This window comes from Apteryx rowi, unplaced genomic scaffold (assembly GCF_003343035.1).
Source record: "Apteryx rowi isolate R43461 unplaced genomic scaffold, aptRow1 scaffold_339, whole genome shotgun sequence".
In the NCBI taxonomy this organism is placed as follows: domain Eukaryota; kingdom Metazoa; phylum Chordata; class Aves; order Apterygiformes; family Apterygidae; genus Apteryx; species Apteryx rowi.
In genome coordinates this window covers 641,110-657,974 of record NW_020449852.1, presented here as the reverse complement: position 1 = coordinate 657,974, position 16,865 = coordinate 641,110, and the positions used below count along the sequence as shown (strand labels likewise).

Here is a 16,865-nt window from a genome sequence, read left to right as displayed (position 1 = left end):
AAAATAACTGCAACATTTTAGAACACACAAATATTTCCCTTTTCATTCCAGCATTTTCTCAGACGTATTCCTTGAGCCAAACTATGTTGCAGTTAGCATATGGACAGGATTTGCTTCATGTTTTTTACTGTGAGGAGACAGGGGGGAGGCTGACTTTTTTGTGCTTATGATGAGCTCATGAAGTTGCTGTAAAAAATACAAAGCAAATGACAAGCACAGTAGTTGTAACATCTGCAGTAATTTAAGGCAGTATCTAATAGCTTCTAATTTGCATAGGGGTTTCGAATGGGTTTGGGTGTGTTGCTAGATAGGCAGCCTATTTGAGTCTATAAATAGAGATAAAGATGGCAAGATAGCGCTGTAGCATATAACTGTGTGCTAAATTGGGCCTTAATATCTTTTCTAATGATTGAAAAAGAGAGGTTAATGCTATTAACTATTGCAATGAGTAGGATTTAATACAAAAGAACTTTAAAAGTTTGTCTAGAAAAGGAATCTTTTGCAGCTTTGTGGGTGTGGAAGCATCACATCCTGGGCCCAAGAGGCGATTATCTTTGTGCATGGCATTACTTTTACTGGAGTGGCAATTTCTGCGTTTGATTTGAAGCTCTCAGTGTCCCTAAGCTGCATTAAAAAAAACAGGGAACTTTGGAACTCGCTTTTCATGTCGCTTTATGTGTAAGGCATTTCAGAAAGGAGGTGACATTTCTCCATCTGTAATATGGCAACCAAAAGCAAAGTAATTTGTTCTCAGTCACCAAGAGACCACTGAGTAGATACCTGGATTTGAAACCATGGTCACCGAGCAAGGCAAGATCATGTCAGCCACTTCTGTGCAGATGGCTGGGAGCTGGTATGATTACAGGTGGAAAAACTACAAAAAGCTGTCACCATGAGTGGGGCTGCTAGAAAATAACATTTTTAGGCTGTAAAATAATCTCTGGTTGAAACTGGTAAAAGCTTAGGAGACCAAAGACTAAGCTACATGCAGTGTTAACAAGTCTAAGGGTTGCAGTCCTGTGCCAGGAAGAAGGTCCAGATGATCTAGAGGAACTTTCCACTGTGATGTGAGTGGGAGAGAAATGAGACGAGGTGGGTGTCACAGCAGAGGTGGGACCTTCCTAGGGTGACAGACCCTGGTGGGAGGCAGAAGTGAAAGCTGAGGGAGATGTACCCTAAGTCACTCAAATAGGATCTTGTGCCATCTTTTTCCAACACGGCTACCTCAGGTATGCTCATGACTACTTTTATCAGCAGGACATGCTGGTGTGCTGTGCTCTCCCACTAATCTGGGGTTAACCACTGCCACACAGGCTCTTTGAACCCTCAAAGTAGGAGGTTTCCTCTTCCAGCTCCCCTAAAGAAAAAGGCTGTGTAAACCTTTCCTTTGCTAATGGTGTGTCTTGTGTCCTCATCTCTGAGGAAACTGTTAATCAAGGAAGTGATATTAATCAGYGTTAGGCATAAGATGAAAGTCTCTTCAAACACCCATGTGTACTTGTGGGCCCTCTAGTATTGAGACAACTCTATTTTAAATGCATTTGCTTGTGAACAATTAGAAAGCAGAATAGATATCTACTGTGCTGCTTAAGTTTCAGCTATTTCTAAACACTGATGTTTTTCTTAATGCTTCCTGTGCAGATTGTATGGGATGTCATGAACACTGACATGAGCGGTACAATCTTTTGTAGCATAAGGGCACTTTTAAAAAATTATTAATTATTCTGCACACAGAATCTGTAGCCTTAGGTACTTCCAGGTTATTTCAAGCAGAGGTTTAGCCTTGCACAATGTAAATGTGCACAGTTGAGCCGAGGGGGGAGGGTATCCTAGGCATCTCTGAGTTCCTGTCTGCGTACCTGAGTGCACATATGCCCAGTGACCCATGCGCTTTTGAGCTGAACCTGGGGTGGGAGCCCAYGCCCAGGGCAGCAGCAGTGGGATGCTCTGCTGGAGGTAGGGGAAACAACAGTGACACTGGGGCAGAAAGCCCAAAGGTTGTCCAAGTGTGTCGGTGGCCCTGGGATGGTTTTACAAGTTCCCTTGTCCTGGAGGATGGGTAGCCCTGGCAGGCAAGATGGTAAGGGACACCATGGAGGGGTTGCTTCTGGCATGGGAATGCCACAATGAAGCTTTGAAACAACTAACTTTTATTTAAGGCAGTGCAAACACCACAGATCCTGGGCTTCTGCTTAGCCTTATTGCAGACTTTCTATGTAGCCTTGATTTGACCATGTAAGCTCTCCTGCTGCATATTCCCTACGTAGTGGTATCACCTCGCCAGCTTAACTCTTAACGTGCAAAAGCATTTTACTAGCTTTTGTGCTACTCACCCTCTGAAGATCTACAGTCCCTTTAAAACTTGCTAGTTCTGACCCCATCCAAGTTAGCATGCGTGCAAAACTGCTTGCACACAACTGACTTAATTAAATCCTATTAAATACATTATATGGATTAACACATGCATACTAATCAATACAGTGTAACTAGAAGACTACATCCATAAAATGCATACCTGTTCTTCAGTTAGGCATGTAATCAAGTTTCTTTTTATGTAATAGTTGGAGAAGATAAAAGCAAATTGTATGTTTTAGTCAAGAGTGAGACAGATAATTGTCTGGGCTGTTGCCTTTTGCTTATTGTCTCTGAATTACCTGAGGGCTTTTTGGTGCTTAAAGGAAAAGCCAAATAGCCTTACATTTTCATTTCTTGAGTTGAAGCAGCATGGGGAAAAATTGGGCCATGTCCTAATGAGTGTTTCAATTTTGTGTCCAGGAGAACGCACACTTCTTTGTTGCAGATATGATTATAGCATCTCTGGAAAAGATGAAATGTAATATCCTAAGCCAACAGGCAGAGTCCTGGGGTCTGGAGGAAACCAGTGGATCAGATGGCAGCTATCACACTGATTTGGAGTTTTCTTCCTATCCAGGAGTAAAGAAGTCAGATTCTTCTGTTGCCTCTTCAGACAGTGGTTATGAAGGCAAGTTGCTTAGTCTATAATGCAACCTTTTTTACCAGCCTTTGCCTTTTATTATTGTGCAAGAAAATACTAAAAGAATTTGGGTGTTTCTTGGAACCAAATTCCCTTCTTCGAGTCTCACAACACCCAATCAAAGCTGTATTCCGTAGGGATCATTATTCCACAGGTGAGTTACCTGTGGGTCAAATTCTGTCTTTTGAATATTCACATCTCTGTGTTTTATTTATTGTAATTAATTTTTTTTATATATGAAAATGGGAAGGTAAGATTAAAGTGACATGCCAATCACAACTCTCCACAGAGCATGCTTGCAATTGGTTAGTTTTCTCTGTTGTTTAAATCCTTTTTTGTGGGATTTGAAGTCCAGCTCTTTCCTTCCTCTGCAGTGTGCAGATCAGGCCACACAGTTGACCTGAGTGAAATTGCCCAGAATAGTCGTGCATGTACAGTTTGAGGCAGGATAACAAAGGCTCCTGGCACTAGAATGCTTGTGTCGGCAAATGCATTTGTAAGTGGAGTTCAGTGTCATATATAAGACAAATCTTAGTGATGAAACTTCCAGTCTAAATTACGTAACTCCTGGAGAAAATCAGTAGTTTGCTTGCACGTAAGAAGGAGACTTCCTTTTATACAAAATRCTTTTGTCTGAGTCTCTGGAACCTTCACCCTGATCAAGCCTGTACTTGAGAGGGAGGCTGTATGACAGACTGCCCAGAATGGGCTTCCAGTGTGTAAAAGTTGCTCTGTAAATAAAATGTGTAAGTTAAAGTTGGGAAGCAAAAAAAGTGATATATATAACTGCAACTACTCTGGAGATACTGGAAAAGTTTTACTGATGCCTGTTTACTCTGGACAGGCTGTGCTCTGCTGAATGTCAGCTCCTCGGTACATCTACCGTCACATCACGAGGTTACCAGATTTCCATGCCACAGTGACTCAGATGATGAATACGTAATTATTGGTAAGACTTTAAAATTATAATTGCAGAAGCAACTTTATTGTTCAGCTGAATCTGTTGCATCACTTGGAAAATTTACTGACATAGTAGGCATTTTCACAGGAGAAATGACATGACAGAATGGAAACAGCTACATATGTGTGACTCTGTTAGAACACGTGTGAAACTCCAGAGTGGTACAGGACTTCCTTTCTACAAATGAATATCTTTGCTGGCTTACGGGCTAGAATTGTATTTAAGGAAGGCAGTGCATGCGGATGAGCAAAGTGTGAAACTTGCACCTAATTTACAGCCTCAGCCAATTATAGAAGCATTGTTTAAGAGAATTTAGGGAAGTGTATTATTACTTCTGTATTAAACAAGTTGATTTTTTTTTCCTTTGACAGCTCTACCCTGTACTCCAGGACTAGAGCACACTGTCTGTCTCTGTCTCCTTGTAGTCTCTGGTGCTTTACTTCTTCTCAGGGGATCCCAAGTTTCTCTAATTACCTTCTGGGTTTTACATATACAGAAATATAAATCCTTAAAAATGGTCTGGGCAGCATTTAACTTCCATCTTACTTTTTGCTGTTAACAGGTGCTTTTTTTATTGTCCCCTTTGGTTTTGTAGAGATTCACTTGTTTTTCACCTTCTCTTTCCCTAAGCTCAGAACTGACTCACAAAGGAGTTCTGGTAGCAAGAGTTATTTTGATGTATATAAGTGGGGAAGCATTTATCTTCAGAACAATATGCTTGGCCAAAATCAATGCAATCAGTGTAAACACCTTGTCTGCATAAGCATTTTTGTCTATATAAACATAATGAAGATGTGTGTGCTTTGATTCTGTTCATCTCACCTGCTACTAATTTGTTTATAGCATTATCTAGCATGTTTGTGATTGATGTCTCAACACAGTTGTCAGTGTCCAGAAGAATTAATGCATGCTCCATTGATTCTGTACATTAACGTTCGTGTCCAGTTTCTTCTATCATGGGCCTTTTGGGTGGGCTTGGACTAGCTCAGCTTAGTTTCTCTGTGTTGATTTCCTTGCTCTTGAAGGGAGGCTGGTGGTGATGATTTGAGGTGTAGCTGTTAGGGAGTGCTCTTCACCTGTGCAAGTCCGAGCTCTACAGAGGAGATCAGACTCCTTATCCCTGTCTTACAGCCAAGGCTGAAGTTGTTCCTCACATCCAACGAGGGTGTTTGAAAGATGAATGTATTTTGACACCACAGTAACTCAGAAGATAGATATAAACCAGTGCTGAGTAACAGAAGCTTTTTTCTTAGATAATTTTTTTCATGATAATTTTCTCCTTTCCTGCAGAACTTGAAGACCTTGAAAGTCTGTCAGTCTCCCCAGATGAAAGGTAATGCTGTTTATCTTAATATAATAGCCCACTGGCACTGGCTTTTCTGCTGGACCAGCTTTCTAATGCCTTTTCCTTCTGGGGCAGGGAAAGGTGTGGGAGGGGTAAATTTGGTGCTCCTAGGGAAGGGGAAGGAATGCTGCTTGACAGCAAATGTCTTTGCGGTACTTGGCTTAGCATGGCATTCCCCTGGTCCTCGAGTCTTGCTGGAGGGTGGTGGCTGTGGCTCTGCGAGGACCTATGTGTATCAAAGCAAGGGAATAGGAATAAAAGAATGGGAGAAAGCTTTTCAGGGATGCAGAGGAGGCAGGCAATGGAGCTGCTGMTGACATGCTGCTATTTTTCACCATCTTTATTGCTTAACTTTCAGATCATCTTTTGAACCGGGCTGTAATTCTGCCGAAGCAACAGCTCAAGAGCTGTACAGGGCTTTCAGAAAACACTGGTTGCAGACAGAAGCTGCAGTTCAACTGTCTGGTTTCCTGAGTTCATCTAAGCAGAGAGTGAGTCTGAGCAGAAAACAGCAGGGTCTTTATTTGGTTCCCCAAATAATTATTGTCTCACTCCAGCTGCTTCACTGTTACGGAAAGGGGGAAACTGCATAAAAAAAGTACAGACAGGGTTATTAGTTTGCAGATTATTATTAGTCACAGATTATTAGTTTGTTTTTAAAAAAAAAATGGGAAAATATCTTCTCTGTTTAGCAATTTTCAGTACATTTAAGATGTTAGGCAGTTGTGTACAAATCAGGATGTACTTCAGTAGTTTTTCCCTGGGCCTGTTATGAGGGAAATTAAGCCAAGGGGGAACTTGGTTTACTTGCAGGTGAAGGCTGAACTATGAAATCCTGGAATATAAAGGGAGATGTTTCATAGCATTTGGTATGTGTCCAACAGATAGGTGGTTCATCTACATGAGTTTCTTTCTTGGAAGGTTGTGCTGAAAGAAGAGATTCCAAGAAAGCTGGAGTCCAGTTTGAATCTGGCTGAAGAAATAAAGATTGTATCCAAATTAAGAGGATCTTCTGGCTGGGCCCCACCAAGATCTCAAATTATATTTAATATTCACCCTTCAGTCAAGTAAGTCTAAGGGATCTGAGTGCTGTCATGAGGACAGCATGGGACTTGTCCATAACCTGCAGAGGAGCCTGGGTGGTTTGACAGACAAAAATGGGGATTGAGCTAATGCAGTGCAGCCTTCTGCAGTGTCTGTCACTACCTTCACTAGAAAGTGGATGGCATCTTTTTCCTCTGTCTGCACCTTTTTTTCTCTCTTGGCACGCACGTCCTGATTAATGTGGCATGTGTCCTTTTAGATAATACACATACTGTTTGGTGTTACGATAATGCAGTGTTCAGCTGGACCCCTAAAAATTCAATTTTGCGAGATTACTTTGAGAATATTTGTAACAGTTTCCCCACTTCTCTGCTGACATTTTATGCGTAGTAGGTTTTCAGCAAGGAGAAGGAAAACAGATTGTGTTCAGTCTCACTCTCCTTGAAGTGCTGTTAAATGCACAAAGTAGGGAAACTGTCTAATTCCCTGTGTTGCAGGCCCAGTTGCCTTCTCAGTTACAGAATATTCAGACAGATGTGGTGGTTTTTCCCTTTTCCTTGATGTTGGTGATTTCTTAAGAAATGGGAAAGAATTTAAGTTCTTGTAAAGAACTATCTTTAGAAGCAATAATTGATGACTTTCTCCATGGAATACTTAGACTCCCGCTAAAATACTTTCAGATCATCTTTTAGAAGCCCCCCCACAGGGCTTGCCTTATATATCTTTTTCTTCCAGAACCCCCTTCTTTATGTGGGGAGGGAGTCAGCTTCCAAGCTGGAAATATCCACTGGTGCCAGAGTAGGTGACTTGTACTTTGGGAGAATGTGTTTTGGGTCATGAGAGGTAACTCTTTGTCTTTGTGTTCAGGAGAGACGCTGTGGTGGCTGCCCAAAACTTTACGTGTGTTGGTTGTGGAACCCCAATAGAAAGCAGTAAGTACTACAAAACAAAAGAAAAAGAAAAGCCCCACAACTAGTAACCAGGCTGCAATCTTCACCTGCATGGATGTACGACAAATGTAAATTCTATCTGAACTAGAATGAAAATCTCACTGTCGGATGTGCCTGTAATAAAGTGGGCAGTAGGAGGATCTTATCACTGCCTGGAATTTCTCRCTACAGACAGAATACGTGATAGATACCCTTCTTATACAGAGTAAAAATTAATGACTGTCAACAACAAAACAGGAAGTGCTATTAAAAAAAAATCAAGCCTCCAGGCTGCAAGATACTGCTTTTACTTTTTTCCAAGTTTTCTTTTTGTTTGGTTGTGTTTTTTATATGTAATTCCTGGCCTGTGCCAACTTACATAAAAATATTTTTCAAAAAATCTTTAAAAGCAAGCTTATAGAATCAGTGGCTTTGTTCTTTTGGGTTTGTTTTTAATTTTTTTTTATGTCTTCATCACAAAATCAAGGCTTTCAAGCCTTGTTCTGTGTCTGCCAACAAAGAGCAGCATTTGTGATAGCTGTAAAGTATCAACAATCTGCGATGGCACATTAACTCAAGCAAACCAAAACTGCTTTATACAAATGTAACACCAAGATCAGTTCCTTTTTCCAGTTGTTAGAAGTGTTTTTTTTGTTTGTTTGTTTGTTTTTTGCAGGTATGGCAACAATGGTTGCCTATGAGCTCGTGATGGTGAATATAATCAGTTCTGTTTGATAAATGTGGCAATGAGGAAAGCTTTCTGTTCTGAGTACGAACCCTGTCCATGTGTTTACCACAATAACAAAAAATCCCTGCTTTAATTAAAGAAAATCACTGCTCCTTACCCCCAGTAGATTTGAATTATTTAGACTGAATAGACATACAGAAAAGAGGTATAATCCCATAGACATTCACACTTTTGTTGTTATCTACTCGCAGAATATATCAGGAGACTCCGCTATTGTGATTACCTGGGGAAATACTTTTGTGACTGTTGCCACAGCTATGCCCAGTCTTGCATTCCTGCCCGAATACTGATGAAATGGGACTTCAAAAAATACTACGTGTGCAACTTCGCCAAACACCTACTGGACAGCATATGGCAGCAGCCAATTTTCAATGTGTCATGTATCAACAAAGCCCTCTATAGAAAAACAAAAGAAATGGACAGGGTGAGGGTAAGTAGGGCCCCTTTTATTGGGAATTTATGGGTCTGAGGCTTTTGGGAAGAACTCTTCAGGGCAAGTTGTGCTTTGCCTTGTGCGTATGGGAAGGGGGCACAGTTGACTTCTCTGCATTTTGCCTTGTTCCTTCACCATTTCTGGGGCTTGCCCTCTCTCCTCTCAGATGAAGAGGGAGGAGGGAGAGGGTTTCCAGGCTATGCCAGAGATCTCATTCCCTGTTGTCTTTGGAAGGCATTTCTTTATTGATTTCCAGTTTGAGTTCATTGGGGAGCTGGACTCCTGCAGTAAATAATTACCTCCACTAAGCAAATGGCTGTTGGAAAGCTCCAGAAATTCTGAATGACTCCTTATTTTTGTGGGCCATTAGCAAAAACACCTCTGGCTAATCTAAGGGCTGTACTTCCCCCACCTCTGCACAGCTTGAGGAAGGGGGCTTTGCAGAATATTGCAAGCCTGCTATGCACTCCCCTCTTGGCTGAGACTTCCACATGCAGAGATTGTTACTTGTTCTTACATGGGCTCAGATCTAGCATCTTGCTTGGTGTGCTGACATGGAGCAATTTATAGCATTGGGATTTGCTTCCCTTGTCAGTGAATAGAAGTAGCTTTTGCATTCGTAGGTCTTTGGTGCATTAGACAATCCATTTGTTGAACTCTGCTTAGTGAGAAGTTCCTGTTTTTAGATTATGGCTGATGTACTGACAAATGGTTACTGACTCAAATAGTAGTTGTTCTGCACTTCTAAATGTATAAGTACAATTGTTTTTCATTTAAAATTGTTTTGTTTTTCTTCTCCTTCATCCTTTAGGAGATACAAGAACAGCTTTTTCATTTAAAAAAGCTGTTGAAAACCTGCAGGTTTGGTGAAAGGTATGGACCATGATTATACCCCAAAAAATTGATTATAAAGTACACAACGTGCTTACAAAAGCTGCCTTTTCTAGAGGCATTTGAGTACGGTTTTTAACAAGCTAATCTGATCATCAGAAAAAATTCTGATAACAGAGCTTCCTTCTATTGCACTGCAAATACCAAGTGAAGAATAGCTTCTATGTGGTAGCTTAATGTTCCTTTTAACATACTTAGACATTTGATTGTATACGTTTGATGATTTTTTTAGAGATATATTTTCTCCTACTTTGTCCCTCTTAGGTTAGCTAGTTCTTAGGTTAGCTAGCTCTTAAAAGGCCAGAGATATTTATGTATATCTTTGAGATGATTTGTCTTGATAACAAGTGTTCTGTGTGGATTTAAAGATTTCCTCCAGAAATCCGTCATTTGCTCAATTCAATTTATTTTATAAGCATATTAAAATGAAAGTAGTAACCAAAAGTGCAAAATATCAGATAGAACATTAGAAAGTGTAAAGCTGACCTTGTTTATTGCTGCAAATTAAAGACTTTGGTATTCACCTGCCCAAGCCATGGGCATAACTAGTGGTTAGACGTATGAGTGATAAAACTTTCACCACAGAATTGGTGACCATTTTTAAAATAAGGAAATAAGCAAAGTAAGCTTTAAAAGCAGGGTGTGTTCTCTCTTCAACATGGACCTCTTCAAGGAAAGAATCAATTAAATGTTGACCAAAATTGAATACATATATATTTTAATGATCCCCTTCTCCCACCCACCCATGATTCCATTATAGGAATAAGCATTAAGATCCTCACTGTACCTTCTACACTGATTGCGTGTGAAAAGCTTTAAAAGTAATAGCTGTGGTTTCAGTGTTCACCCACTCAGTATGAACACAATTTTACCTGAAAGTGATCTGTGCAGAATAAAAACCCGAAAGATCTTGTACAAAAAAGTAAATAACCCTAGTTTATTGTATTAGAATACTGTACATGATTTTACTTACTGTTTCTGGAGTAGGAGAGAACCCTTTACATCTTATTTGAGAATTGCTGAAATAATTGCATGTGGCAGCTCCAGTGCCTGAGTAATGCACATTAAAAGTAGACTTTTTATTCTAAACCCCTAACCCTTCAGTTTTTGTTAATACCTGCTCAAATTGTTAGCGGAAGTGAGACAGGTTTTAGCATGGATCTGCTTTATATGACCCCTTGGTGACTAGAGAAGTGAGAGGCTTATTCTTCAAATATGCTTGAAAGAAACACATTTTCTTGTAACCTGATCTGGATTTTCTTTCTCGTTTTCTCCACAGGGTACTGAAAGAATTTGAACAGGTCCCAAGCCATCTGACCGAGGAGCTGCACTTCTTCTCACTGGAGGACCTGGTGAAGATCAAACGAGGGCAGTTACTGCCCCTTCTTAAAGATATTCTGAAAAGCTCCACCTCTCATGTGGATGGTTGTGAGGTAAGGACATGCCAGGGCTCTCTAACAGTGTGAAAAATATCCCTACTGACATTCCCAAATATATATATAGTTCGATAAATAGACTAAACTTAAAAGTAAATCAACTCTCTTTTTGTTCTTGCAGCTCTGTCAGGCAAAGGGGTTTATCTGTGAATTCTGTCAGAGTGCAGATCTAGTCTTTCCGTTTCAGATTGCCAAATGCAAAAGATGCGCAGGTATGTTCCAGACTGAACTATTTTCCTCTATGCTGGGGGATGTTGGCATGTAAAAGTGTTCAGGCCTATTTTTAGAAAATACTGAGAATATGCTTCACTAAAAGCACGTATATTTGAAATCTGTGGTGGCTGTCTTGCATCAGTGAATTCAGAGAGCAAAAATACAAACTTGTCTGAACATAATTGTGGCTGTGGGTGGAGGCTATATTTTTGGGTCTGCACTTGAGAGAAAGCCAGGGACAGCACTATATTGCTGCTATGTCAGATCTTATCCGCATTCAGTGGAATGCTGTGAGTCTTTCCAAAATGTTTAGCCATAGTTATTACAATGATTGTTGTTCTGGTCTTGTGCTGCTTTTGTTTACTTTTATACTTGGGTAAACTAGATAGAACATCCTTCAAGGAACACACCCATTGATTCAGTTTTTCCTGAATGTAAAACTGCTTGTATGTATAAACAGAGTGCAAAACATGCTTTCACAAAGCGTGTTTCAAGTCTGGAGGCTGCCCCAAATGTCTGCGGATTGCAGCTCGGAGGAGGCTTTCAGAAATGCCATCGTTTGCACCTCTGTGAAACTGGATTTCTTCAGCGATGACTGTGGATTTCAGAAGATGCTTAAAGCCAAATCTTCAGGTGCCTGACTATGAATTAGATAATGTTGTTTTAGACATTATTACTTTTAATGCATGTCTTATTTAAAAAAAGAAAAAAACAATTAAGGACTTTAATATCATCCTTGAAAACTTCCCCCAAAACAGTTTCACCCTAACTGGTGACAGAAAGACTGGATGTTATTTCTGTGAGCAGCATTTTGCTGCTGTGTTTTGTCCTGTATGTAATATTTTTAATATTATATTTTTCAAGGTATAAATGGTTCTTTTCTGTAACTCTGAATATAATGTATAGATAGTAAGCAAATTTTGGAGATTCTTACCTGTGTCAGACTTTAGAAATAGAAAAAGTGATAAAATATGAAATCATTCTCTCATAAGATTCTGCAATAGAAAAAGTTTGTCTGTGAGCTTCCTACAAATGCTAATCTGGAATTCTGTTTTGGCAAGCACTCCATGTGAAACAGTGAATTGTAGGTTTGTCTTTTAAAAGGATGTATGCAACAGCTCTACAGAAGTATTTTTCCAGACTTCCTTCCAGAAATATGAGCAAAGGTAGTGGGCGAGCAGGAGAAGTACTCCTGTCTAAATCCACCCTCACATCTGAAGCATTCTGAAGCCTTGCTTGTAAAGAAAGGTAATTTATGGGAAGCTTGAAAGCTGCTTTTCTTCCCAGCCCCGTTGGTTACCTCTGTACTTGAGAGAGAACCTGAAACAGTGCTATATTGCTGCTAAGTCAGATCTTTCCATTCATTRGAAATGCTGGAAGTCTTCCCAAACCTTTCCTAGGCAGGGAAGCACCTCATGCCTTCAGAAATTAGAGCAGCAACTTGAATCTGTAAAAAATTTTTGTGTTTCTGTGGCACATCTGAAATACCAATGAACAGAGAAACTTAAAAACTTGAAAGCATGTACCAAAGTTGCTTGCTCCCCAAAAGGATGTTCTTAATACTTTGAAATTGTTGTTCTTGTTTTGGCCTTTGTTCTTCTTCTCCATACCCACTAGCTCCAGCTGTTAGCAAGGAAAAAAACAGTTGCCTGTTACTGGTATCTATGAAGTTCACCTCCAAACTAACCCTCACAGTACTAGCAAGCTCACTGACTTTTTTTTTTTTTTTCCCTGTGGAGGAGAACAGCTTAACTACTTATTGCTCAGAAGCAAGATTATAACGTCTTACGCAACATCACCAAACAGATACTGACGTAGGGTGAAACGCGGTGAGAAAGGGCTGCTTGTGTGGTTGACTGTATTTAATATTATGTAAGAGTAAATTCTCATTCCTGCTCCTGGGTGTGCAACTAACTGGATCACATGAAAGGCCTTGCTGTAGGGATTTGCTGCTTATGAAGGAGCTCACTTGAGTAATCCTTCTGTGGGTTAACCTGCAGGGCAACTTAATACATCTTTTTCATTATTCACAAACTTAGAAGAGCTGATCTGGTTTCTGGCTGTGCTTTTCACAAATGTTCAAGTCTTATTAAACACTGGTGATGCAGATGTATGCAGGAGGGGGAGAATCAGAGAGTTTTGTGCATCAAGTGTTGATACTTGCATCCACTCAGTGCAGTCCAGGTCTCCACAGAGCCTACACAGCTTCTCCTGACTAATCATTGCTAAGTATCACAATCTGAACTCAGCATTTCCTCATCAGTCAAGTACAAGAGAAGACCCTGGATGAATTTGAGTAGCTTCAGGAAATTGGAAGACACAAGAGGATTAGCATTGCTGTAATACAAGTAAAATAGTTAAAATGTCCTGCTGCTAAAGCTAAGGCAAGAAGGGATGAGTTCTAAGGTGTAAATGCGTTGGTCACAGGTTGGAAGAGGCTGGAAGGATTAACGGGGGCTGCTATCTGCTGCTTTTGAGGGAGTAGAGCTTTAGGCTCTGAGAAGGGTCATATCAAAAGCTTATTTTTGTGTGCTGGTGTCAGCACAAGATACCATAGGAACATGCTGAGACTATTTGCCCTGAGCCTCCATCCGGTGAGAACTGAGGTGTGAGTAACTAGACCTGTGCCCAAAGGGCAGTCTCAGTGTTGCTGGGGTGAGTGTTTCCTCTTATCAGATGCATATTCCTGGGATAGCATAAAGCAACCAGAGTAAAACTGAAAGCAAGCCCTGTATTTTTGTCTTAGTGATAACATAGCTTGGGCAGGAAGGGTGACTTCCATGCTACAAACTTGCTAGGTCTCCTTAGGGAGTGGCTGTATTATTTGAATCAAGTTGTGAGGTTTAGCGTTGACCTAAGAAGGTCAATATGCTCTTACTGAGCATATCTCTAATGAATGGGTAGGTACCAAGTTTGATGTTTTACAAGGTTAAACCAGATAATAATGCAGATCCAAGATAAGAACTTCTTAAGAAACAAAAGCTATATGGTTGCAGTAAACTTCTTTGCAGTAACTAAAATCCTGCATGTGGAAGTCCCGATGAATTCTTTAAGAGAAGAAAAAGAAGGTGCAACTTGTCTCTCACCCAGGAGTCAGACAAGTTCAAAATAAGCTGTTTGCTAGCTGGAAAGGTGAACATGTTTCACAAAGAATGGTGACGCAGGAGAGATGATTCTTCAGCAAGGGGAAGAAAGGGAATTGTCGCAGCTTTCTGTTTGTCTGAGCAGCAAGGACCAATGCCCAATCTTAATAGTGGATTTTCATGACTTCCTGTGCTGCACACCACGAGACTGCCTCTGACTCCTGTACATGCACTACAGGAGAGTACACAGGATGTGTGCTCTCGGGAAAGCGGGCGACGGAGAAACCTGTTTCCAATAACTGCCTGCCTTGCTCCACAGGCAGAATTCAAGTCAAGGTAGTTTTGTTATTAACTTCCAAGGAGTTTTCAAAAGAACAGGATACAAACATCTCATCCTTGCTGCTAACAGTTTTACCTGCTTTCCCTCTAGTTGTTTATACTGATTTTTTTTTTCCCTCACTTAATTTCAATTGTTAGTTCTTTGGAGCTGGAAGTGTTTTCCTAAGACTTTGGACAGTGCTTTGCAGCCCAGACTTTCATAATGCATCATACAGCTATTGCTGTAAATAATAGGATGATGCTAATTGCCAGGTGTAGTGTGGCATCACAAATACAGGTCTTGCTGCAATTGTAAGCAAATACGTCAAGTAATTAAGCAGCTTTATAGGTCTCTAATTTCAAGAATGTCTGTCACACTCATTCTTTTTGAGAGGAAAATATTTATTAGTAATGGAAAATGTATTATTAGTAATCTAGTATCTTTTAGGCCAGCAGTCTGAATACTCTGAAAAATATCTTGAGTCTTCTCTCTAAGGCATCAGCTGTACTTGTTTGGTTTAGCATTTGATGTAATCATTGGTGCCTTGTGGTCTGGAGTATTTGTCCTCCCTCAGGATTCTGAACAAAGCTAGGAGACACCTTTATTTTATACGTGTAAGAACCATATGCGACTGAGCACATATTGTGTACATGTCTGACTGCAGACAGATAACAGGCTTCTAAAGATTGCAGAAACAAGAGGTCATTAAAGGTAATCTACTCTTTAAAGGAGGGGGGAGAGGAGAAGAGGGAGGGAATAGGCTTGCAAGACCCAAGTCTGTCTATACCATACACTTCAGTGCAATGGGGAGAGAGCTGAGCAAGACTGGTAGCAGTAAAAGGAGTAAAAAACCTCTCTAGGGAGGATGAATGTATTTTACATTTGATTGGATTAAAAATAAAAATACAGGTAAATTAAATTAACCCAGGACTGCTCTCTGGTACTGAGGGCAGCTGGTATAAAATGGCCCAAGTTGAAAGTACTCCATGCTTTTATTCACCTGAACCATGTGCCCCATACAACTAGCCTGTTGGGAATGGTACATGGTCCATGCTAACGTCTGAGCTGCATTTGCTGGCATAGGCCAGAATTGTGTCAGGTTTTTTCTAATAATCTGCCAGTGTAGAGAGCTGTGTTGCCATGCTCAGAACCAGTGCTCAATTTACTGGTTATAGATACAACCAGAGTCTGATGGGCATAGACCAGAACCTGGGGATCTTCCCTTCCAACCGAGTGCTCAGGCTGCAGTGTGAGAGTCACCTCCCTCTCACCCACTCTTCCTGTGGCTCCATAATGGAGAATGATCCAGATTTGCCTGGTGGGTCATGATACCCTATATCCTTGTGAGGGCAACTTTATCTGGGGAAGCAGGATCCAAACCCCTTTGTGCTGAGAGGGGTCTAGGACATGGCTCTCATATTCCTTGGCATCTGTTCTGAGCAGCTGATTATTATGCAAAGGATGAGAGATGCTGTGGTTCTTAACTGATCACAGACAGTATGTAACTTTAGGCCCTGAGGGTACTATCAACATGAGGTTGACTGTTGGAGAGCAGAGTCTAGGACCTAGAATTGCTTTAAGCTGTAATCGAGACTGGTGTTTCACGTCAGGAAGCAGGAATTTGACTGAAATAATTTATTTTAGCCATGTTGCCTATTTACAAATTAATGGTTTCATTAGAAAAAATACGGGTGTCATTGGTAGGCGTAATCACTCATAGCCTCAGAAAAATTTGCAGCTTGCTAGCTGCCAATTTCTCATCATCCACAAAATAATGGAATCTCCCTAAATGTATTTTTTCTCTGCCAAATTGCTGAAGGTTTGCTATTTTGGGGCTTTCAACACATTATGCCTTCTGGCAAAAAAAAAAAAGGTACTTTTCTTCCTTCGCACCCTGCAGGTTTCCCCTCAGTGTATCATATAAGGTAAGGTTCATTAATTTGCAATCAAACCAAGCCACTGTGTATTGCCAACTTAGTAACAACTGTTCCAAGGGCAGGGCTGGACAGCAGGGGAATTTGGGATTTTCATAGCTAAATAAGTTCCCTGAGTATGCTGGATATATAAGGGGAAAGAGTGTAATCAAAGCACCTTCTGCCTGCAAAATGAGATGGTTTATACAGAGGAATCATTAAGCAGTTGAGGAATTGCCCAGCTGTTTCTAATGAGCAGGAGTCTGATTCTCTTAAGATGTTCATGGGCCTAAGGGTGATTATCTGTGAAAATACCATAGGCAATCTGTATAGCTGTGGGCTCAGAAGCTCTTATGGCATGGACAGATCACCACATGAACAGGAGCATCTGAGACAGCAAACCAGCAAGAGTTAGGCACCAAAATAACTCTGTCCAACTATAAGGGCTGTATCCGTGACGTGGATTTATGTTGTGACAATGTGCATTCCACAGATCTGGGGCAGGCACCTTCCTCCTCATGCAATGCAAGGGAAGCCAGACACCAAAGGCCTGCA

At 40.7% G+C, this 16,865-nt stretch overlaps 1 protein-coding gene across 11 annotated transcripts in view; it reads left to right on the top strand.

Moving 5' to 3' along the window:
- RUBCNL (RUN and cysteine rich domain containing beclin 1 interacting protein like) overlaps positions 1–16,865 on the top strand; it is a 48,878-nt gene that overhangs the window by 11,789 nt on the left and 20,224 nt on the right. For 8 of the 11 annotated variants that reach the window (XM_026072195.1, XM_026072193.1, XM_026072192.1 and 5 more), the window contains 11 exons: positions 2,776–2,983; positions 3,840–3,944; positions 5,247–5,289; positions 5,660–5,792; positions 6,223–6,368; positions 7,213–7,277; positions 8,214–8,452; positions 9,267–9,328; positions 10,626–10,779; positions 10,904–10,994; positions 11,456–13,034. In XM_026072195.1, the coding sequence (XP_025927980.1) occupies positions 2,776–2,983; positions 3,840–3,944; positions 5,247–5,289; positions 5,660–5,792; positions 6,223–6,368; positions 7,213–7,277; positions 8,214–8,452; positions 9,267–9,328; positions 10,626–10,779; positions 10,904–10,994; positions 11,456–11,568 (1,359 nt within the window). In that variant the 3' untranslated portion in view covers positions 11,569–13,034. Of the gene's footprint in view, positions 1–2,775; positions 2,984–3,839; positions 3,945–5,246; positions 5,290–5,659; positions 5,793–6,222; positions 6,369–7,212; positions 7,278–8,213; positions 8,453–9,266; positions 9,329–10,625; positions 10,780–10,903; positions 10,995–11,455; positions 13,035–16,865 lie in introns of those variants that run through there. The other 3 variants (XR_003254594.1, XR_003254593.1, XR_003254595.1) reach the window with 1 other exon arrangement.